The following is a 25,121-nucleotide window of genomic DNA, read 5'->3' as shown; positions in this document are numbered from 1 at the left end:
TTATCTGAGTCACTTAAGCAAATGAGTTTGGATTTCTGAATGATCTGCATGTTGTTTCTGTCTTATACTTTTCATGTCACATCACTTAAGTAGCATAAATGCATTAGCATTGATACCAGCATATAAAACATTTCTGATTCATTCTTACAGTGAGAACCAGTTAGCATTTGACCATGTTTTCCATACATTATTTTATTAATGTATGGAAACACTTATGTATCCAGTGCCTTTTATGTGTGAGTTACTATACTGTAAGCTTTGGGCGTTGTTAAAATGAATGGCATGCTACTTGCCTTTAAGGCAGAATTCAGCAAACTACCCCATCTGGTACCAAATCTGATCTGTGGCCTGATTTTGTTTAGCCCTCAAGCTAAGAGAGTTTTTTACATGTTTAAAGAGTTGTACAAATAAACAAGAAAAATATGAGCCAGAGACCATATGTGTCCTGCAAAACCTGAAATATTTACTACCTAATCCTTACAGAAAAAATTGCCTAACTCTCACTTTAGAGAAGTTCCATTTTAATCACAAGGATGTAGACTACACACATGTACAAAGATAAAAATAGTACATTTCAATAATAGTGACTGTATTGCTATTTCCATGTATCAGGCACTGACTAAACAATTTACACCCATTATTTCATTTAGTTGTCACAACAAAACTGTGAGAGATTTCCTGTTATTATCACCATTATACAGATAATTCAAAGAAGTCAAATAATTTGTCCATAGTCATCCAGCCAGTAAGTGGTGGAACTAGAATTTAAACCAGGCTGTTTGATTCCAGAGTCCATTCTCTCTGCTGTTAGAGATCTGAAGTAAGAGCTACATGGTCAAAAATGAAAGAGAAAAAAATTCTCTTTTATAAGAGGAGTAAAATGTTGAAGGAAATGGGAACAGGACATGGTGATTCACACCTATAATCCCAGCACTTTGGGAGCCCAAGGTGGTGAATCACTTTAGTCGAGGAGTTTGAAACCAGCCTGGGCAACATGGTAAGACCTTGTTTCTAGAAAAAAATAATAATAATTAGCTGGGTGTGGTGACACGTGCCTGTGGTTGTAGCTACTCAGGAGGCTAAGCTGGGAGGATTGATTGAGCCCTGTGGTTGAGCCACTGCAAAGTGTGACCCTGTCTCAAAAAAAAAAAAACTTGGAGGAAATAGAAATGGTCTTTAATCAGGACCTAAAAAATATAAAGTTCATGACAAATAAAGAGGGAAAAGAGGGAAGAGCTTTTGGGGTGAAGGGGACAATATAAGCAAAGGCCCAGAGGCAGAAGAGCCCAAACTTGCAGGTAAAGGCCAGTTTCCAAAGAGTAGGAAAGGAATGAGGGTGGCTGCAAAAAGTAGTCTGAGTTAAGACTGGAAAGATATGGGGTCTGAACTTGAAGAGCTAAAAATGTAAGCAGACGACCTGACATTTTATTCTGTAAATTATAGGGCGACCTTGAATGTTTTTAAGAAAAAAAAATAGAGGTTAATCTTGCAAGAACATTAATTTTTTTTAGCTGGAAAAGAAAGAGAGGAATCCCTCATGATCATGTCATCCAATATCTCTTCCAAAGGATGACACATATTACTAGATTATTAACGATGTAACAGAAGATTACATTGCTGATATTTCTAAAATGATTTTAGCAGACATTTCTTGTCAAATGTCTCAGAAATGAAAAACACTCTTTTGCAATCCACAGGCATCAAGATGAGATAGAAATGTCTTGAACTGCAGATATTGTGTCCCCACTGCTGCCCAAGAAAAGTATCCTTACTTTTGATTTGTAATATCTCCTTTTTGACATCATTTCACCATTTAGTTCCAGACAAAGTTGCAAACCTGGAGGCAAACAGTAATGGCTGGATGAGGTCTCTTGCAGTGAGCTGGTCGCCCCCTACTGGAGACTGGGAGCAGTATCGGATCCTACTCTTCAATGATTCTGTGGTGCTGCTCAATGTCACTGTGGGAAAGGAAGAAACACACTATGTCATGGATGACATGGAGCTCATACCGGGAAGACAGTATGAGGTGGAAGTCATTGTTGAGAGCGGAAATTTGAAGAATTCTGAGCGTTGCCAAGGCAGGACAGGTAGGCAAATATGAAGATGCTAATACTAATAAAAGCATAATTTGTTCCCTCTCCCAAGTAATCCACGTAACTGCCAATATTATATCCTGGTGTTTACTGAACTTGAAATATTAAGGACTTTAAGACTAACATGGGGTTTCTATCACCTAATTTGTCAAATTAGAACATTAAAGATCACTTCCACTAGTAACTCCATTATTTCATGAAAGAAAGCCATTTTAAATACCAAAAGAGTAGGATAGATACAGTCTGAAAATAAGGACTAATCCTTCCCACAAAAGAAGAACCTTTTGCTAGTGATCAGCATTACAGAACCATTGCTTTGGCCTCATGTTGACTCGTGGGGATTTCAGGTACCAAGGAAGAGTGATTAAAATGGAGAGGGATATATTTGGATTTTAGGGAAGGGAAGAATGAAGATACTGAAATGAGAAAACAGGTTCAAATGCCAAAAGCATTGCAATACAGTTGTGGCAGTAAGAATACGAAGACTCATGTTTCAGTATCCTCATACTGTCAAATACTTGTACTCATATTGTCAAATAACAGAGTTGTACTTCCAAGTTCAATATTTTCTTGATAATCCTTGTAATGTGAAATACTCCATACTTGGAGTAAAATTCAAATACCTTCTTTCTTAGTTTGCCTGAAAATAAGGAAATAATGACATGGATTCAATGTTCTTCTTAGAAGAATGTCAAAAAAAAGGATCATGACACCCACTTAGCTTGCCAACTGTGTCTTGCAGTAATCTCCTCATCTTCCAAATATTAACATCCACTGGATGATGATCAAAGACCTACAGCAGCTTAAACTAAGCTACTTTTAGTATTTCACAGGAAAAGCATCTGTGTCATCTCCAATATTTTATCGCTCATCTCAAATAACTTGGAAATGTAAGATCAAGGAACATTAGGGGCTCTCAGCATGTCAGCGTAATTCTCGGGAGAACTTTTCTTTTCTTTTTCTTTTTATTTTTTATTTTTAGTCTTTGAGGCATATTCTTACTCTGTCTCCCTGGCCTAGACTGGAGTGCAGAGGTACAATCTCGACTTACTGCAACGATCTGCCTTCCAGGTTCAAGTGATTCTTCTATCTCAGCCCCGCAAGCAGCTAGGATCACAGGCATGTGCCTGACTAATTTTGTATTTTTAGTAGAGATGAGTTTTCACCATGTTGACCAGGCTGATCTCAAACTCCTGACCTCAGGTGATCCACCCGCTTTGACCTCCCAAAGTGCTGAGATTACTGGTGTGAACCACTGCACCCGGGCCAAACCTTTCTTAAACTGTATCTCCACTTTACCTTATTCAGGTAACTTGAAGTAGCCTTCAATGTAAATAGTTAAATTATTTCTCTATACTGAAGAAGGAAGATGCGAGTTAGGGACTCAATTAGGGTGGATATTTAGAAAATTTATGGATGCAAAATTTACAGTAAAATTTTTCATACTTGATTCTTTCATAATTTAAGGCACCAACAGTTTATTTATTTATTTATTTATTTATTTGAGATGGAGTCTAGCTGTGTAGCCAAGGCTGGTGTGCAGTGATACAATCTCGACTCACTGCAACCTCAACCTCCCAGGTTCAAGCAATTCTCATGCCTCAGCCTCCCAAGTCGTTGGGACTACAGGCACAAGCCACAATGCCTGGCTAATTTTTATATTCTTAGTAGAGATGGGGTTTTGCCGTATTGGCCAGGGGGGTCTCGAACTCCTGACCTCAAGTGATCCACCCATCTTGGCCTCCCAAAGTGCTTAGATTACAGGCATGAGCCACTATGCCCAACCAACACTTTATTCATAATGATGTGTCCTAGAAATTGTAATAATAAAACCTTTTAAAGGAATCAGTTTTGATTCTTTGTATAAGACAAGTCCTCAATTTGATGCTATTATTATTTGCCAGCCAACTCTCCCTCCTTGAACACATCGGTGTCCCCCACCTCAGAAATGAGGGAAAGTTGCACTTGTTCTCCCCAACGTATGGGAATAACGAATACTCCTAACTTCACCTAAATAGTCAAACAGGAACTTGGTGATTTTTTGAATGACAGGATTGGAATAAATACTTTTGTGTTAAAGAATTCATATAAAAAGATAAACTCTAATAAAGTATTAAGTAGTCAAAAATTGATGACTCTTCTAGCAAAATGTTTTCCAATTGAGTCTTTATTTCTGGTTATGTTACATGAACAAAGTTTTTGTGGTAAGATTTTGTTTTAATGCTCAGAGGCATTCATTTTAAAAATGTTGAACTGAAACACTCTTAAGGGGGAAGAGAAGGGCTCTCAAAAGTGTACTCTATGAATGTGCCTGAGTCCATCAGTAACCCAAGTCTCCATTGCTTTTTCCTCAGTCCCCCTGGCTGTTTTCCAGCTTCGTGTCAAACATGCCAATGAAACCTCACTGAGCATCATGTGGCAGACCCCTGTAGCAGAATGGGAGAAATACATCATCTCCCTAGCCGACAGAGACCTCTTACTCATCCACAAGTCACTCTCCAAAGATGCCAAAGAATTCACTTTTACTGACTTGGTACCTGGACGAAAATACGTGGCTACTGTCACCAGTATTAGTGGAGACTTAAAAAATTCTTCTTCAGTAAAAGGAAAAACAGGTATTAACCTTTATGAATTTTACATTTTGAAGTGTTATGTCTGCTATTTAATTTAACATGCAATTTACAAGTATTCATTAACATTTAAAATGTTAAAAACATGCAATTTACAAGTATTCATTAAGTGCTTTTATGTACTGGGCATTGTTTTACGGATCCTTCTATTGTGTTTGTTTTCTATTTTACCAATTTCAGTTCTTATCTTTATTAGTTCCTTCTTTTTACTTTGCTTGAATTTATTTTGCTAAACTTGAAAATGAGTAAAGAACAACCCTTCTAAGGAGTTTTGCTGCAAAGGAGAACAGAGAAATAGGGCAGCATCTAGAAGAAGAAGTATGGTTGAAAGGAGGATGATTTGTTTAAGGTAGAAGAAATAACAGCATGTTTTATGCTGGAGGGAATAATCTGGAAGATGTAGAAGGGGAATGATGATGATGTAAAGTAAGAGGGAAGAACTGCTGCAGTTATTCCATGAGTAGACAAGAGGCATTGGGATCTAAAGTGCAAGTGAAGGAATTGGCTTTAGAAAGGAGCATGGGCAATCTGACCTCAGTGTCAGCTGGAATATTAGTCTGTTTTCACACTGCTATAAAGATACTACCCAGGACTGAGTAATTTATAAAGGCAAGAAGTTTAAATGACTCACAATTCTACATGGCTGGTGAGGCCTCAGGAAATTGACAATCATGGTAGAAGGTGAAGGCGAAGCAGGCACCTTCTTTTTTTTTTTCTTTACCCAACTAATGGTATAGCATGCCAAGCAGGGGATTAGCATGGGGATTGCAATCCAAGATGAGATTTGGGTGGGGACACAAAGCCAAACCATATCAGCTGGGAAAGAGAGAATATATGGGCACAGATGCCAATAGGTGGGTAGTTGTAGGGTGAGCAGGTATCTTCTAATTGCTCTCATCTTTTTCAGTGTAATTGGAAGTAAAATCATCAAGATTTCCCTTTTTAGCTGGATGCAGTGACTCACACCTATAATTCCCGCACTTGGGGAGGTTGAGAAGAGTGGTTCTTGAGGCTGGGATTCAAGACCAGCCTGGTCAACATGAAAAGACACTGTCTACTAAAAATACAAAAATTAGCTGGGAGTGATGGCATATACCTATAACCCCAGCTACTTCGGAGGCTGAGGCAGGAGAATTGCTTGAACCCAGGAGGTAGAGATTGCAGTTAGCCGAGATCATGCCACTGCATGCCAGCCTGGGTGATAAAGTGAGACCCTGTCTCAAAAGCAAAAACAAAAAAAAAAAATATTTTCTTTTTCAATGTATGTATTATTGTCCTGTATCTTATTTTTCTCTCCTTTTTTGATCCCACAAAAAAAACATAATTATTGCTTTATATAGTCAACATCTTTTTAGATTTACATACCAATTTACTGCCTTTTATCTCTTTTTTTTTCTTCCTGCATCTAAGATGTTTTATCTGGGATTATTTTCCTTTATCCTGGAGACTGTTATTCAAATTTTTTCATTGACAGCTTCTAGGGACAAACTCTCTCAGATTTTATTTTTGCTGGGCATGTTTTTCTATAGCTATCATCTTTATATAGCTCTCAGTCTTGAAAGATATTTTCCTTAAGTTCCAACTCTGTGTTTAAAGTTATTTACTCTCAGCACATAGAAGATATTATTCTACTCTTTCTTGCATTTATTGTTATTGCTGAAAAGTCAGCTGTCAGTCTAATTTTTATTTCTCTGTAAGTCTGTTTGCTTTGACAGCTTTTAGAATCTACTTTTTGCCTTTGGTGTTCAGAATTGTTTCACAATAGTAATCAAGGTGTAGATATATGTCTTTTGGTTTCTCCTGCTTAAGATTTATTGGTATTTCTGTACTTTCCAGTTTAGTGTCTTTCAACAGTCCTGGAAATTCTCAGCTATTAACTCTCCAATATTTCCTCTTGCCTTTTCTCCATCCCCCCACCCCATCATATTCTGGTATTCTAGAACACACATATACAAATACACCAATATATTTCATATTTTCCATGTGTTTTCTCTCCTAACTACAGTATAGGTAATTTTCTCATCTCTTTGATTCATTTCATTAATTCTTTCTTCAGCGCTATCTAATCTATCTTAAAATCTACCTACTGTGTTTTAAATTTTAATTGTTCATCACTAAGCATTCTCTTTGGCTCTCTTTCAAATTTATGTTGTGCTCTGTTGCTCTTTAGTTATATTTTCATTCCTTCCCTGCATTACTATATGCAGATTAACAATGTTTACTTTCCATCCTATGTCTGATACCAACTGAAATCTTCAGGAGTTAAGTCCTGTTGTCTTTTGATTTTCCTGCCTTTTTTAAATGGTACTTTATTTCTTTAAATGTATGTGATTTTTTTTTAAACTGTAAGCTCATTTTCCCTAGAATCTTATTCTGTGGAAACTATTTAAGGCCATGTTTGAAGGTGAGTTACAGAAAGAATTTTCTTTTCATTTGATTTTTTCAGGTGCACAAGACGACTATCAAATCAGACTTACTTTAAATTGTCAAATTGAGGTTTTTTGATCATCTGTGTTTTATAAATTCAGGTTACAAACACACTGAAACTATCTTAAGGTTATCAATTCTAAGAGGAAATCATTTTCTCCATCCAGTATTAAGAAGGCTGAGGCTGTATGGGGAGTAAAAAAGGAATACTTTTTTCGCTTATACTTAGATTGTAGCCTTTCCAATGTTATGCAAGGTCACCTATGAGTTTCTTCAGCCTGGAAAAATCTACGCTTTACCTCCTTTCTCCAATATCCTGCAATGCTATAAAATCAAAGCTTAAATTTGCATTTGAAAGGTGCTCTCAACATAACAGTTTGCTTCATGATCCAATTATCTCTCTATCCTTTACTTTTTGGGCTTTGAGCATCCCTTACATTCCTGACAAGTCATTCATTTACATTTTCATATTCTATCCAATATGCATAGTTGTATTTATTGGAAGGATTTTCATGGTAACTAGATTATTGTACTGCCAGAAATGAAAGTCCAAGACATTGTTTTAGACCTAAGGTCATTTTTATCATCCCCACCACCCATACTGCTAGGTCATATGGTAAAGGCATGTTTAACCATGTAGAAAACTGCCAAACTGCTTTCCAAAGTGTTTGTAAAATTTTCCATTCCCACTAGCAATGTATGAGATTGCCACTTCCTCCACATTCTCAGCATGTAGTACATATGAACACTTTATTTGTTTTAAAATTTAGACATTCTAATGAAATAGCCATTATAATAAGATAATAGTATTTCATGTGGTTTCAATTTGCCTTTTTCTTTTCTTCCTTTTTTTTTTTTTTTTTTTTTGAGATGAGTCTTGCTCTGTTGCCAAGCTAGTGTGCAGTGGTGTGATCTTGGCTCACTGCAACTTCCGCCTCCAGGTTTCAATTGATTCTCCTGCCTCAGCCTCTCAAGTAGCTCAGACTACAGGCGCGTGCCCCCACACCCAGCTAATTTTTTATTTTTAGTAGAGACAGGGTTTCATCATGTTGACCAGAGGTCTTGAACTCTTGACCTAGTGATCTGCCCAGCTCGACCTCTCAAAGTGCTGGGATTACAGGCATGAGCCACCAGCCCAGCCCAATTTGACTTTTACTGATGTCTAATGGCTTTGAGAATCCTTTCACAAGCTTATTTATCATCTTCTTTGGGGAAGTTTTTGTTCAACTATTTTGCCGAGTTTAAAATAGGGTTGTTTGTCTGTCCTTGGTCAACATGTTTTCTGTCAGTTTTTCATTTTATCAGTTTTTTCCTTTCATAAATCATGCTGTGATGTCATATCTAAAACTCTTTGCCTAAATCAAGGTCACAAAGGTTTTCTCCTATAAGTCTATAGTTTTAGGTTTTAAATGTAGGTCTGTAACCCATTTTGAATTTTTATGTATGGTGTGAGAAATGGTTGAAAGTTTTTTTCGTTGCATATAGACACCTGATAATTCAGCTTTATGTGTTGAAGACTATCTTTTCTCCATGAAATTGCCTTTGCATTTCTAAAAAAAATTCATTGATAACATATTTGTTGTTCTATTTCTGGACTCTCAATTCTGGTCCATCAATCTATGTGTCTGTCTGCCCCTTGCCTGTATTATTCTGTCTTATTACAAAACTTTTAGTGAAATCCGGTGGTGTTAGTCCTCTAATTTTATTTTTCTTTTTCAAAATGCTTTGGCCATTGTAGCTGTTTGCCTTTTATATAAAATTTAGAATTATAATTGAATTTTTAGAATTATAATTGAATCTGATCCATATAACGTAGGATTTTTTAATGAATACATTTGTCTCTTAATCCAGAAGCCAATGAACTTTGAGAAAGAGGGTTGCCAAGGTTCCAATCCCTTTGATTACTATAATTCAGGAAAGAGGCACAAAGAAGAATGTATGTTGACCAAGTGCCAGCTTCAAAATCTGTGTATAAGATTTGTTAAACGATAGGTTGGAAGAAATAAACATTGTTAATTAGCAAAAGGACACAGGCTTAGGGGTTAGACAAATCTAGCTTTCAGTTCCAGGTTGGCTATTTGTTAACACTGTGATGTAGGCTAAGTTACTTATATTTTGTTATCATTGGTTTCCTCGTTAATAAATGGAATAATAAAATCAACTTTATAGAGTTCTGAATGGGTGTCAAATAATATAACCTTCATGAGCCATATAACTCATAACTGGCACATAGTAGGCATTCAGTTACTGTTATTATTATTTCATAAAATATATTGTTATAATTTATATTATTATCAGGGTTCATGTATAATAACAGCCCCTTTGAGAAAGTGCCAGTAAAGAACTAACTAGTTTGCTAGACCATAATCGCCAGACTGAAGGGAGTTCCCAATACCACCCCATAACAATCATTGGCTCAGGTAGATTAGATAGCTTTGAATTCTCATAGGATGAAGACAGATAACATTGTATTAATTAAGCAGTTTTCAAAAACAGCAGCCTTCATTATCTAAAATTTAAAATCAAATCAGAACTACTTAATAAGCATGCATCATCTCATCCTTGGATCTTAAATAATTTTGATTCTCTATATAAGCATCTTTTTCAAAGTAGTAGAGCCTCTCTAGAGGAGTAGTTCTCCATCTGCCACAGGAAATAGAACTGAGAGTCTATAGCAACAACACAAAAATTATTTTTAGCACTTTCAAGTCTGTCTCCATTTTTTGACACATTTTTCTTACACTTTCTTAAGGCAACTAAGTGTCATTTGTTTTGTCTTCTGTCTACTGTTTAGTGCCTGCCCAAGTGACTGACTTGCATGTGGCCAACCAAGGGATGACCAATAGTTTGTTTACTAACTGGACCCAGGCACAGGGGGATGCAGATTTTTACCAAGTCTTACTGATCCATGAAAATGTGGTCATTAAAAATGAAAGCATCTCCAGTGAGACCAGCAGATACAGCTTCCACTCTCTCAAGTCCGGCAGTCTGTACTCCGTGGTGGTAACAACAGTGAGTGGAGGGATCTCTTCCCGACAAGTGGTGGTGGAGGGAAGAACAGGTAAGTAGAGCTATGTGTCTGTGACTTACTAAGATCTGAATACATGAGGCCCCTAATCAGAATATTATAGAAACATCCAAAAATCACTCATCCCTGGCCTTCCTAAAAGCTAAGTTTCAGCGCCACTCAGAAGGTATGGAATGGAAACTGAGAGATGGGTGACGGCAAGAGAGAGTAAATTCTGAATTTTTTAACATCTCCAATAAACATGTCAGAACTCCTCACTTGATGCCTAGGCTTATCCCCTTATTCAGCTGATTTCCTTTGACATGTTTATGTCCCAGTTAAGGTAAATAAATAATGATATAAAGAACAAAACAAACCTCCCAAAGAAAACAGCTTTTACTCTTTTCTTTTCTCAGTTTTCAAGACATGAAAAGAAAAGGATCTCCAATTAGTACGGTCAGAAGTGGAGTTGGTCTAATTTTCAGGTCTCATATATTTTCATAAGCAACATTAATAAGTGCCTAATACTATATGCCATCTAAACAATTTTTTTTTACCCTTAAGCACTCCCTGTTAGCTAGGTAAACAAACAAGTGTCATTATGGTCTTGTGTGTCAGGGAGCCATGGCACCGAAGGAGATAGAATTTTCTGCATAATAAAAGAACATAAAAATTAATATATGTGATACATAAAATTTATGTTCCAGTTTCCTAGAAAGAAAAAAAATTACATAAACCCAAGAGAAGCTCTGATAATTATTAGTGACCGTGCCTACTTAATTTTATATAATTATTATAAGTTGAATTTCAGGCATCTCTTTCATCCTCAACACTCAGATTCTAAATATCAGCTGCAGGCATCATAGATGCATCTCTTTCCAAAATTATGAATCTCACCTACTTAATTAACCCAGAGGACATTAACTTCATTAACTCTCCCAGAAGAACAACAAAGTTACCGAGATGTTTCATAATCTGGTAGAATTCAGTGGTGGACGCCCATTTCCCTCATTCTGTGACAGCTGACACTGTCACCTGCATCTTTCTCCCTGATGTTTTCTTTCCTTTCTTTTAATGGTTCTTGGCACCATCCACAATTGTAGCATACCTACGGGAAGGGGACTGAAAAGCTTAGCTTGGAAATCAGGAGGCCTAGGTTTTGTTCCTAGCTCTGCCATTGACGTATTTCCCTAAGCTTCTGTGTTTTAATCCATGCACGACAATTCACCCCTACCCTGGATGTCAAAGTAGGGAAGGAGAAATAATAAGAAAGCTGAGGAGAGGAGTAGAGGAGGACCTTGCATTCATTTCCCAGTGATTTGCAGTTGTATCAATCACATTAGACTGATTTAATTCTTGCTTAGACATGTATAATGTCGGTGTTCGTGACTGGATGTCTCTATTGGTTGATTCTTTTCCAAGTAGCAATTCAGGAATCCAGTCTCCTACTGTCGGTGGCTCTTCTTTGCTGTAGGTCCCCAGAGCTCTCCTCATTTCTCCAGAGAATGAAGGTGGGGAAGGGCACAGATCATCAGACTTGGGAGTAGACATTTCACTTCCACCCACATTCCGCTGGCCAGAACTCAGTTACATGGCTACATTTAACTGCCTGGGAGCCCGAGAAATATAGTCTAGCTGTGAAATGGTTGGTGAACCATATTCTGCCACACAGGCTGATTCTCATTTTAAATACAACAAGGATTGTCCAACTTGTTCTAAGCTGCTAAAGTAGACTGTGCTATCTCTTGAAGTAACTGGACACTTTAAATAAGTGGAGCACATAATTATTTTTGCACCTATATTTTAATTAGAATTAAGGTACAAGTATTTGACCCATGTTATATGATAGAAGCATTCAAAAAAGAGACAAGAAATTCTTTGAAGAGTGGTCATCAAATTTTGAGAGAACCAAATATGAATAAATATGAGCATGAGTTATTTTACTCAAACGTAGAAGGAATGCACATTATCATGATAAAGGAGGAAAATAGGAGACTCCTGTACAAAGAAGCACAGTAACAGGAATTTTGAAATTCCTGCCTCTTTTAGTAAATTTTGTGCTCTGTCAGTTGTAAAGAATTCAGTAGCTAAGGCCTTGATAATCCTTATCGTCTCCTCAAATTGTTGAAATATTGGTCAATACTGACATAATTTTGAAAAATATTCTTATATTTCACCTGTTTCCATAGAGTTGAAACTTGTAAATAAACCCTCCTAGCCCAGATAAGATGGCAGAATATTTAAAATTAAAGATATTAGATATACTTAATGAATCTAATTCTAATCTGAGAAAATGCTCATCCTAAAGGAAAAACAAACTTTTTATCTATTTTTTCTTGAACACGTGAATCAGATTTCTGGCAAAACTTTTGATAATTGTATCCTTTCTAAAACAACATTAGTAGTTGCAGATATTTCCAGCAGTTTTTAAAAACAAGCGTAATAAGTTGCTTTTTAGAGCAACCAAGGAATGTATGGACAGTTGGATGGAGGAAGGAAGGAAAGAAATATAAAATGAAGAAGGAAAGAAAAGGAAGGAAGGAAGGAAAGAAATATAAAAGGAAGAAGGAAAGAAAAGGAAGGAAGGAAGGAAAAGATGTACTAATATATACATCTTCTGGCTAAAAGTTCAACTTTATATCTAGGAAATGTCCATATTTGTACATCAGCATTAGCAGAGTTTTCAGTAGAATGCAGTTTATAATTTTTAGTGATGGATAAGTGCTTTTAAGTAAGAAGGTATACTTTGGGGCTTAATTCCTAAAGTCAGAGCATATTACATTAGGAGGATTCTCAGAATTCATCTAGCCAAATCCTATCCATTATAAGTGATGTTCTGATATTGAAAAATCATATGAGTCTGTTAAGTTAATCAAGTAATGATTTAAAAAGCAGGTCATATATGCTGTAGTATTTTATGCTCCTATATTCGTTTATGGCAGTGCTATTTAATGGGCACCTACTTCTGATATGTGGTTCAACTTTTACTCAGTACTGCAACTACTAATTTACTGATGATACATCCAGCCAGAGAGCTTGTTGAAGACATTCATGCCTTTTTCATTTTTGTATACCTGGCAACTAGTAGGTTTCCAGTAAACATTTGTGACACTAATCTCCAGTTGATATAAGCAAATGATTATAGTTGACATCAGAAAAGCCATTATTGCCATAATAGTTCTCTCTGCCCTCAGTTGGTCCAGCTTCCAGACTTCTTACTTCCAAGATAGGGTTTTAAGCTGATTTCTTACCACTAGAGGGCAGGGAACACTTTGCAAAGGGAAAGCATTCCCTCTGGTGTTAGCTGTTAGACTTCCCAGGAATAAATCACTTCATCACAAGGAGATGGAAGTTATCCTAGTTTAAGGTCTTTAGAAAAGCTATCGTATTCTTCTCCTTTCTCCTCAAACATTTTTGCTTTATTGGTAAGTTTGGTTCAAGTTGGTTCATTTGGATGGTTGAAATATTCCCTTTCTTACAGGAAACCCTCTAAATTATTCTGTAAAGATGCTTCCGCTTGAAATGCTTTTACAAACAGCATCCCCATAAAAATGTAGTAGTGGCATCCTTATATTTACAAGGCAACCCGAAGGCCTCCTGATATTTTTATTTTGGTTAGCCTTCTGATGTAAGAACACTCAGCTTCTAGAAGCTAAATCCTCACACTTCCTTGACCTCTTATGTAATCAGATTAAATCTCCTGAGTCCATGGTTTGTGCTGATTGCAATAGATGACTCAAACTTTTGACTGCGTTTTTCTTTTTGAATCTCCCCCACTTTCGAAATCACAGTCCCTTCGAGTGTGAGTGGAATAACAGTGAACAATTCCGGTCGCAATGACTACCTCAGCGTCTCCTGGCTGCCAGCGCCCGGAGACGTGGACAACTATGAGGTGACACTGTCTCATGACAGCAAGGTGGTTCAGTCCCTTGTCATTGCCAAGTCTGTCAGAGAATGTTCCTTCAGCTCCCTCACCCCAGGCCGCCTCTACACTGTGACCATAACTACAAGGAGTGGCAAGTATGAAAATCACTCCTTCAGCCAAGAGCGGACAGGTAAGGCTGTATGAAGGTTCAGTGTTCTGTAAGAACCAATTTACGTGTGGCTCAGGGCACCACAGAGCTGTAGCAATTCTGTAATGATGGGATGAAAGGCTCTTGAGATCACAAAACTGTTATGGAGTCTTTGTATTTTAATCCAAAAAATTCCTTGTATGAACAGACCCTCTATGACTAGAATTTATATTATATTCAAATAGCGTAAAAACTATTCCTGTTTATAGAGTACATTTGGTTGCTAGGGCCTAGCTTTATATATGTTAACTAACCCTTATGAACTCCTTATTGAGGTAGCCCTTCCCATTTTACAGATCAGGAAACCAGGGTTCAGGGAGGTCAAGTAACTTGCCCAACTGTTTACCTTGTTAAACAGCCAGTATGTTTCAGATTTTAGACCCAGTTCTGAATGACTCCAGTGCCTACGAAGGGCTCCATCCTAAAATCCTTCCTGAAATGTCTGTTAATCAAAACCACTGTTCATCCTTTTTCACACAAGGTGAAAATGTGAACCTTTATAGTTCTAGGGTTAGGGAGCAAAAATCTTAGCAAAGGAAATGAGTGTTCAGTCCAATGTGCTGAAAATCATTAAATTTAAATAGCTACCATTTCCCAATATAATTATGCTTCCTGGAGTTTATACCTGAGGATTTCTGCTTAAGGTTGGCATCAATACATTGCCACATGTGTCCTACTGAGCTGTGGGTCAGTTTCTGTATTTTAAAATGCCAGTTTTTCCATGAGGTTCTTCAACAATTGTCCTTGTCCTATTACCTGGCAAAGGGCCTGGGGCTTAGTCAGCACTCAGTAAATACCTGGTGAAGGAATAATCAGAAATCACTTAGATCAAGGGTTCCACGTGGGAGTCCATGCTTCATGGGAGACTTTAGGAATGTAGTAACCCCTGAAATTGTTTATGAGGTTGCTGAGGAAAGAGTCAGAACCTTTGAGAAGAAAGAGTCTGTGGCTTCTATCAGATTCTCATGGTTTCTGTGACCCCCAAAAAGCTAAGAACCTCTGATTTATATTGTTACAGAATGCTGGCGTTGAAGGGGTCCTTGGAATGATCTAATCCTATCTCCTCATTTGGATAAAGAAAGTCCCACAGAAGGAGTGTGGTTTCTCCAAGGTTGCAGGGCTGACCAGTAGCAGAGCTCAGCCTAGCTCCAGTGCTGAACTCCATCATGCTGTATCTGAGAGCACTAGTCAGGGATATAAAGAGATTATCCCTACCCTTGAATAATTTTAAATCCAATTACACTGACAATCACAACAATGACTTAGATCCGAAAAGTAGATTTCTATTCACAAAGCATTCTTATGTCAGGGTCTCATATTGATTAACTTGGAGCCTAAAAATCACCAGAAATTAATGGATGTGTTACCTAACTACCAAGCCCTTGCTTCCTATCAATGTTAATTCATGATGATTTCCTATTCAAATGACTTTACTAATGCAAAACCTTTTGCTGAGACTGTTTTTAAATGTAAGAACAGTGATTCTTTATTTGGTGTATCCTCTATGCTTTGATCAGCATGAACTTGGACTTGGTGCATAATTAATGGAGGCAAATTATTGCCCCCGACAAATCAGTTTAACTGGAGAGTCGTGTCTGAGTTGTTGTCTTGATGATATTGGCTGATTATCTTAATGCCCTTTTCTGTTTCTGATGCTCTTGTTCCATGTTTTGGGTGAAAATACCAATAGTTTTAATTCTGTATTACATTATCTCACTGGTAGCGAGGCAAGTCTCTACAAATTACCCCCTATTCCACCTGGAGAGCTCCTTATTGACTTAATGTGATTTTCAGCCCAGTTTTTCTTCCTGTGATAGTGGCTTTGCCTTCAGCACATTGCCTGGACCATTGACTTTTCTTAGCCCATGCATAAAATGTCACTTCATAATTTTCTCTCCTTAACTCTGTGATGACTGTATTCCGATTGGGTTTAGGTAAATATCTTGGAGAAAGCATATCTGCCCTTGCTCCATATCTGTGGTGAGATATATTCCAAAAGTTGATCAGTAAACACAATGCAAAAAGGATGCTGATAGAACTTGTAGGTGTGAGGAGTGTATGAAAAATGGAGCTTCTCTGCCAAAATACTGAAATTTCTGGATAATTTCATGATTTGAGAAAAAGTAGAGGAGAAATATTGGACACAGAGTTGGCATGTGGTCAGAGCAGAAACCTCTTAACATATATCAAATACAGAGGGAGGCTGGACAGGCCTAAAGGACATGCTAGTATTGGGATAAGAGTTTAGTACCCTGGATCTGAGTTCATGCCTTTTTTCAGTGCTCCTGCTCATTAATATTTATAATGTCCAGTCATAGTGAAATAGTAAAGAATCTGTGGCCTACTGTTGAATTGAAATTCAGCCCCAAGTGGAAAAATGAAATCTCCTTAATATATTATATGCTCTCAATAAAGAATTGCCTTATTCCACAGCATTCCTAATAACATGTTTATATTTATTTATTGGTTGGGGAGGGGATCACAGATATACGAAATAGTTTGTTTATATGTTAGAACCTGACATGCACAAAACCGTATTAATAATAATTCTTGGTTCAAGAAACCATGCATCAATTGCCACCTTTACTTTTTAGACATCTAATTCGTAATTTTTAATAATTTAACATGTATACAAGAAACCAACCACTACCTAAAATACAAGCTAGGACCTTGACAATAACCTACATCAAAATATGTGGTCCCCACCTCATGAATTCACTCAAAGGTAGCCAGCATCTTGACTCCTGTGTTCATCTCTCCCTGGCTTTCAATCTTGCAAGGATTTATATACAGGCCTAAAATTATGGGTTTTTAAGGTTTCTGTCATTTTAACATTATTTTAAAAGGTATTTTTAATGCAATATTTAATCTCTTAGGGACTTAGATGTTTTACTTATTATATAGATAATATTCATCCATATTTTGTGTTTTGATGTCAAGGGCAAGAAATCCACATTTTTGTCTTTTAAGAAATTAATTATAACTATTAATTTATATTATAGTTATACAAATATATAAATATTTATAACTATAACATTTCACTGTGTGTGTATGTGTGTATATGTATATATTCATTATCCAGTCTCCTGTACATATTCTTCCACACTTGATTTTTATTGGGTTTTTTAATTTTGCCAGTCAAATGGATATAAAACAGTATTTCACTGTGGTTTTGACTTGCATTTCTTTGATCACCAATGATATGGAAAATCTCTTCATTTATTATTTAATTAACCATATGTGTTTCTTCTTTCATTTTCCTTTTTCCTTTTTTTTTTGAGATGGAGTCTTGCTCTGTCACACAGGCTGAAGTATGCGGGCATGACATGGTCTCAGCTCACACCTGAGCCTGCGCCTCCCAGGTTCAAGTACTTCTCCCATCTTAGCCTCCCAAGTAGCTGGAGCTACAGGTGTGCACCACCACACCCAGCTAATTTTTGTATTTTTCAGTAGAGATGGGGTTTCACTATTTTGGCCAGGCTGGTCTCGAACTTTTGACCTCAAGTGATCTGCCCACCTTGGCCTCCCAAAGTGTTAGGATTACAAGTGTGAGCCACTGTGCCTAGCCTCATTTTTCTTTTTTGGATTGTTTATATTCTTCTTAGTAACTTTTGAGTCACCAATGTATGCTGGAATTATCAATATAATTTACCATCACTCATATTAATCACCAGCTATCATGTTTAATGTTCCATCTTACACCCGACATTTTGTGCAGGCAAACAGCAGGCTTAGAATGAGTTCATCAGCTTCTGTTAAAAGATCCATTTAATCACTCCAAGTAGTGTAACAATCTTTCCCCTCCAGAAATTTGTGACTTAAGGTCTAAGATTTTTCTTTTAAATACACACCATAATAATCTGCTCTCCCTTTTTTTTTTTTTTTTTTTTGTCCCAGGTTGTCATCTGTGATCAATTACTCACTCAGAATCAATAAATATTTAGTTGTTCTCTGTTTCCTTTTCAGTACCTGACAAAGTCCAGGGAGTCAGCGTCAGCAACTCGGCCAGGAGTGACTATTTAAGGGTCTCCTGGGTACATGCCACTGGAGACTTTGATCACTATGATGTCACCATTAAAAACAAAGACAACTTCATTCAAACCAAAAGCATTTCCAAGTCAGAAAACGAGTGTGTATTTGTTCAGCTCGTCCCTGGACGGTTGTACAGTGTCACCGTTACTACAAAAAGTGGACAATATGAAGCCAGTGAACAAGGGAATGGGAGAACAAGTAAGTGGAACAATTGCAAAATCTGACAGTTGGACTTGGAAGTCTTTGAGTAATTTATCTGAACCTTGATTTTTTTCTACTTTTTGATTAGTACATTACATTCTCAGTAAGACTCACTTGGAGCTAACATCATTCAGCCAAGCCATAGCCTATAATTGCAAAATATTTATTGATAGATAAAAGCAAACATAGTGAGGGGGCAAGAAGGCTAAATGTCCCCTGTTTCTTCCCTGTCTTCCTGCATCACGGCATTTAAATTCTAGACTTCATGTTTTATCTTATGATTGATACCATAACTCATTTTATAATTACATTCTGCCAACGCTGATCATATAACATGTATGTCAGGGAAAAAAAATCACAATTTTAATAGTTGCTTCCTACTTTTCTTCTTTAATTATCCATGAAGTAGTGCTAGTGGGTTATTTGGGAAGGGAGGTGTTGCCAGTTCCTTGAATGTGATTCATGAATTATCATATAGGTCTATTCCTGAAATGTCTTCTCATTTTTCTCTCTAGTTCCAGAGCCTGTTAAGGATCTAACATTGCGGAATAGGAGCACTGAGGATTTGCATGTGACTTGGTCAAGAGCTAATGGGGATGTCGACCAGTATGAGATCCAGCTGCTCTTCAATGACATGAAAGTATTTCCTCCTTTTTACCTTGTAAATACCGCAACTGAGTATCGATTTACTTCCCTAACACCAGGGCGCCAATACAAAATTCTTGTCTTGACGATTAGTGGAGATGTACAGCAGTCAGCCTTCATTGAGGGCCTCACAGGTAATGGGAAATATTGTTATTGAACCTGAATAGATACAGTGGTGTATTTAACTTTTGGGTAGTCCAGTCATTTTGATCGAGGATTTGGAAGGGTAAAAAGGAGATGGCAAGAAGGGACAAAGTTATCTTGATAGTAACAATGATGTTGTTCAAGCAAGATGAACAGAAATTAAGTCTGATGTCAGTAGAGAGTGGAGGTTGGAGGGCGCTTTCAGAGAAACAGCAATGAACTGACGTGATTAGCTGGTGCTTGTGAGGCCAACAGATTAAGAATTAAGTGTTACTTGGGTCTCACTTCTTTAGGGCTCTGTTAGGAATGTTGCCATAGCAAGAAGCAGCTTCTCCGCTCCCTCTGGAATCTCTCCCTAGTTCAGCTCGCCTGCTTCCACTCCTGCCTCCACCATGTCCACCAGGGTGACCCATAAGTCCTACAAGGTGTCCACCTCTGGCCCCGGGGCCTTCAGCAGCTGCTCCTTAACGAGTGGGCCCAGTGCCCGCTTGAGCTTCTCCCGAGTGAGCAGTAGTGGCTTCCGGGGTGGCCTGGGTGCAGGCTATTTTGGGGCCAGCGGCATAGGCATGGGAGGCATCACCGCCGTCACCATCAACCAGAGCCTGCTGAACCCCATTAAGGTGGATGTGGACCCCAACATCCAGGCCGTGCGTACCCAGGAGAAGGAGCAGATCAAGACCGTCAACAACAAGTTTGCTTCCTTCATCGACAAGGTGCGGTTCCTGGAGCAGCAGAACAAGATGCTGGAGACCAAGTGGAGCCTCCTGCAGCAGCAGAAAACAGCTAGGAGCAACATGGACAACATGTTTGAGAACTACATCAACAACCTGAGGCGGCAGCTGGAGACTCTGGGCCAGGAGAAGCTGAAGCTGGAGGCAGAGCTTGGCAACATGCAGGGGCTGGTGGAGGACTTCAAGAACAAGTATGAGGAAGAGATCAATAAGCGTACAGAGATGGAGAATGAATTTGTCCTCATCAAGAAGGATGTGGATGAAGCTTACATGAACAAGGTAGAGCTGGAGTCTCGCCTGGAAGGACTGACTGACTAGCAGGCGGCTGTATGAAGAGGAGATCCGGGAGCTGCAGTCCCAGATCTCCGACACGTCTGTGGTGCTGTCCATGGACAACAGCCGCTCTCTGGACATGGATGGCATCATTGCCGAGGTCAAGGCGCAGTAGGAGGAGATCGCCAACCGCAGCCGGGCTGAGGCGGAGAGCATATACCAGATCAAGTATGAGGAGTTGCAGATGCTGGCTGGGAAGCACGGGGATGACCTGCGGCGTACGAAGACTGAGATCTCCGAGATGAACCGGAACATCAGCCGGCTCCAGGCTGAGATCGAGGGCCTCAAAGGCCAGAGGGCTTCCCTGGACGCCGCAATTGTAGATGCTCAGCAGCGCGGGGATCAGGCACTCAAGGATGCTCATGACAAGCAGAAGGAGCTGGAGGCCGCCCTCAGCGGGCCAAGCAGGACGTGGCAAAGCAGCTGCGTGAGTACCAGGAGCTGATGAATGTCAAACTGGCCCTGGACATCGAGATCGCCACCTACCGCAAGCTACTGGAGGGCGAGGAGAGCCGGCTGGAGTCCGGGATGCAGAACATGAGTATCCACACGAAGACCACCAGCGGCTATGCAGGTGGTCTGAGCTCTGCCTATGGGGGCCTCACAAGCCCCGGCCTCAGCTACGGCCTGGGCTCCAGCTTTGGCTCTGTCATGGGCTCCAGCTCCATCAGCCGCACCAGCTCCACCAAGGCTGTGGTTGTGAAGAAGATTGAGACCCGCGATGGGAGGCTGGTGTCCGAGTCCTCTGATGTCCTGCCCAAGTGAACAGCTGCAACAGCCCCTCCCAGCCTGCCCCTCCTGAGGCTGCCCCAGAGCCCAGGAGGGAGGTTGCTGTGCAGGGGAGCTCAGGGAACAGGAGACCCACCTGATGCTCAGCCCTAGCCCTCAGCCCACTGGTGGGGAGTTTACTGCCTGGGGACCCCCCTTACTCATGTCTCCAGCTGCAAAACAATTCAATTGCTTTTTTTTTTTTTTGGTCCAAAATAAAATCTCAGCTAGCTCAAAAAAAAAAAAAAAGGAATGTTGCCATAGTAGTTAACATGTACTGAAAGTTCACCATGAACCAGACCCACAGCAGAGCACTTTATGTCCGCATCTCGTTTAATCTTCACAATGCTTTGGGAACCCAAGGCAGGAGGATAGCTTGAACCCAGGAGTTCAAGCACAGCCTGGGCAACATGGCAAAATCCCGTCTCTACAAAAAAATACAAAAAATTAGCCAGGCATGGTGGTGCGTGCCTGTAGACCCAGTTACTAGGAAGGCCAAGGTGGATGATCACCTGGGCCCAGGAAGTATAGGCTGCAGTGAGCTGTAATCATACCACTGCACTCTAGCCTGGGCAACAGACTGAGACACTACCAAAAAAAAAAAAGAAGAAAGAGAGAGAGAGGGAAGGAAGGAGGGAGGGAAAGGAAGGAAGGAAGGAAAAGAAAGGAAGAGAAAGTTAAAAACTAAGGGAGGGAGGGAAGGAAGGAGGAAGAGAAAGAAAGAAAGAAAGAGAGAAGGAATCTTCAGCTTCAGAACTCTGTGGGTTGGTTACTATATCATCACTGCTGTTTTTCCTGATGAAAAAACTGAAACTTACAGATATTACATAATCTGCCTGTAGTCCCTCAGCTAGTGAGAAAACCAAAACTTGGACCAAGGCACCCTAACTATCCTCTCGCTATATAATTAGCATTCTTCATTTCCACTCACCAGCCTTGACTTCCCCCTAAGCTTTCCCCCATCAAATTCAGTTTACACAGAAAAATCAGACAAAAGTGGCAAATTGTTACATTCTTTTTCACGTGAGTTCTTTCACTGGGGGCTAGAGCATCAGAAGCATTCAAAACTCTTGTTAAAAATTTCAACAGTTCAATCTCCAAGTGATGACTTTTAAATTTGTTTTCTTTTCTAGTTCCTAGTGCTGTCAAAAACATTCGCATTTCTCCCAATGGAGCCACAGATAGTCTGACGGTGAACTGGACTCCTGGTGGGGGAGACGTCGATTCCTACACGGTGTCAGCATTCAGGCACAGTCAAAAGGTTGACTTTCAGACTGTCTCCAAGCACATCTTTGCGCACACGTTCCGCAGACTGGAGGCCGGGGAGGAGTACCAGATCATGATTGCCTCAGTCAGTGGGTCCCTGAAGAATCAGATAAATGTGGTTGGACGGACAGGTGAGCATCCACCTGGAGAAGGGCTAGACTGCAGAACGCCTCTTGGTTCTCCAAAATGGGACTGCGAATGGGCTCAGCTATTCACAAATCAAAATTTAAAACCACCTGAGTTTGTACAATTCAATGTGGTTTCAAGAGCCTTTCTTATTTTTTCTTTGCATTTTTCCCTTAAGAGAGATTTTCAAAACAAATGAAAGGGAATCAGAAGTCTAATTATTTGAACACATTCTTATACTTGTTAAAGGACAATAAAATTTTAAATTTTAACAAGCAGGCTGGGCACAGTGGCTCACACCTGTAATCCCAACACCCTGGAAGGCCAAGGCAGGTAGATTGCTTGAGTTCAGGAGTTCGAGACTAGACTGGGCAACATAGCTAAACCCTGTTTGTACTAAAAATACAAAAAATTAGCCTTGCATGGTGGCACACACCTGTAGTCCCACCTGCTCAGGAGACTGAGGTGGCAGAATCAAGGCTGCAGTGAGCTGTGATCATGCCACCGCACCCTAGCCTGGGCAATTGGAATGAGATCCTGTCTCAATAAATAATAAATAAATATATACATAAATTTTTAATAAGGAGACTTCTATAATTATGCATTTTCAAAAGCTCTACCTTTTAAGAAAGAGTGCACATCTGTGTCATCTACTTTACCCAGTAGAGTATCAAATGAATAATGTATCTGTTTACATCAATATCACTATTCATGTATTATTTTTGAAAGAAAAATAAGCTACAAGCACCTGCCATATACCAGGCTTTAAAATGATCTCTAGTCACGCTCTAGTCTGCTTACAGATGAGGTAGGTACAGCTCAGAAAGCTTATGAAACAGTATCAAGGATACGTATAATAAGATCTAAAGCTATAATTTAAGTCTAGGTCTGTCTGGCCCCAAACCTCAGGCCCTCTCCACTGTGACACAATACTTCTTAGATGTCTCCTATTCTCATGACCATTTATTTAGTTGTGGGGCCTGAGACTTCTATACCATGCCCTGCTATGCCTCTACTATATCTATGTTTATACCTATATCTGCATATCTTTAACCCTATAACAAACCCTGTGTTAGAAAGTGGGCATTCAGTCACAAGGCAGAGCTGCTGACCTCAAGAGCCTTATAACCTAGTGAAGGAGATAGAAAAGTAAAAAGGCAATGACAGTACAACATGATAAGTACTAAGCTAAAAGTGGTTATGGAATGTTAGGGGAGCAAACAAGAAAAGTCAGGGAAGGCTTTCAGGAGGAAATAAAGAAATACGAAGAAGTCATCCAGCTGAAGTGTATAAGTTGACTTGGTTCCAACAGAAAAAACAAAGCCCTGGAGGTGAGAGAAAGGAAGGCACATGTGGGGACCTACACCTTATTTAGCATAGTAGAATAAAGGCCAGGCAGGGTGGCTCATGCCTGTAATCTCAGCACTTTGAGAGACTGGGTGGGTGGATTGCTTGAGTCCAGGAGTTCGAGACCCACCTGGGCAATGTGACGAAACCCCATCTCTACTAAAAGTATAAAAAACGAAAGTATACTAAAATAAAAAATGTGAGCCATGTGGCAGGGTATGTAGATAGACCAAATCACAAAGAGCTTTGTTTGCCTGTGAAGGTGTTTTAGAATTATGGAGAGCCACTGTAGGGCCATCAGCATGGGAGTGCTATGAAAATATGCTAGACAGTATGCAGATTGAAAAAGTGGGAGGTAAAGAAGCAAGGGACTGGTCAAGAGGCAGTTGCAATAATGTAAGGTCCCATTTATACTTGCTAAGGAATGTGATAGGTCCTGAGGTAGTGGCAGAACACAGAGAGTGGCTAGATTCGGGAGAGAGAAGATTTAGCATACAGAAATAAAGCTCACATTTGATTATATGTACAAGGGTGAGGGTGACAACTGAAGTTTCTGACTTGAACCAAGAGATAGAAGCAAAAGACAATGGGAACATTGCGGGAGGGAGATGAGGAGTCCATTTGGACGTCCTGAGTGTTGGGTGTCTGTGGTACATTCAGGGAAAGGTGTAATTTATAAAAGCAGGAGAAACATCTGAACTGAAAGTTTAAATTTGGGAGTTGTCTGTCACCTTATGGGTGACACTTCAAACCATGGACATGGATAAAATCGAAGAAGATTATGTAGAATGAGACAAATGTTATAATATTCTATATTATAATAGCAAAGAGTACTATTTCGCTTTCACATCTAGCTATAGTACACATACTAGTATATACTACTGTTAAAGTCAAGGCTTGAAGTTTTGACCTTAGTTAATGTTAGCAATAAAAGTCCAAACAAGAGGTGTAATCCAGCTGTCAAACCCACATTCACTGAATATGAACTTGTTCAGCATTCTTCACTCTCCAGATTCATAGGTATGCACCACTCTGCATATTTATCAGGGCCATTTTCACTAACTTCCATCTGTTTAACTTTGAGCTCCTATTTAAATTCAGAGAAAAATGGAAAATCAAAGTAGTTGTAGAGATAAGTCAAAAAAGTCCTTTCTCCTCTTTTCTCCATAAGGGCACACAGAAAGTGTTAATGCCACACGAATAAAGCAAATGCATCATCTTCTACCCGCAGTTGATTCAGGAGTTTTTCTCAATTGATTACTTTACCCTAAGTGATAGAACATGTATTTTGTTACTCC

General features: G+C 39.2%; 1 protein-coding gene and 1 pseudogene across 5 annotated transcripts in view; both read left to right on the top strand.

The window, feature by feature from the left end:
• Positions 1-25,121, top strand: part of PTPRB (protein tyrosine phosphatase receptor type B) — a 121,641-nt gene that overhangs the window by 49,639 nt on the left and 46,881 nt on the right. For all 4 annotated transcript variants that reach the window (XR_013521927.1, XR_013521928.1, XM_002807127.7 and 1 more), the window contains 7 exons: positions 1,818-2,087; positions 4,448-4,708; positions 9,945-10,211; positions 13,949-14,212; positions 18,197-18,460; positions 18,979-19,242; positions 22,218-22,481. Coding sequence is in view for 2 of the 4 variants with exons in the window: in XM_002807127.7 (XP_002807173.4) it covers positions 1,818-2,087; positions 4,448-4,708; positions 9,945-10,211; positions 13,949-14,212; positions 18,197-18,460; positions 18,979-19,242; positions 22,218-22,481 (1,854 nt within the window). In the remaining 2 variants the exon portion in view is untranslated. The remainder of the gene's footprint in view (positions 1-1,817; positions 2,088-4,447; positions 4,709-9,944; positions 10,212-13,948; positions 14,213-18,196; positions 18,461-18,978; positions 19,243-22,217; positions 22,482-25,121) is intronic.
• Positions 20,132-21,789, top strand: LOC118144261 (keratin, type II cytoskeletal 8 pseudogene; annotated as a pseudogene). The gene has a single exon (XR_013521929.1). The product of XR_013521929.1 is annotated as a keratin, type II cytoskeletal 8 pseudogene (transcript).

This window comes from Callithrix jacchus, chromosome 9 (assembly GCF_049354715.1).
Source record: "Callithrix jacchus isolate 240 chromosome 9, calJac240_pri, whole genome shotgun sequence".
NCBI lineage: Eukaryota > Metazoa > Chordata > Mammalia > Primates > Cebidae > Callithrix > Callithrix jacchus.
Note: the sequence above shows the minus strand (reverse complement) of the source record. Positions and strands in the feature narration are given on the sequence as shown.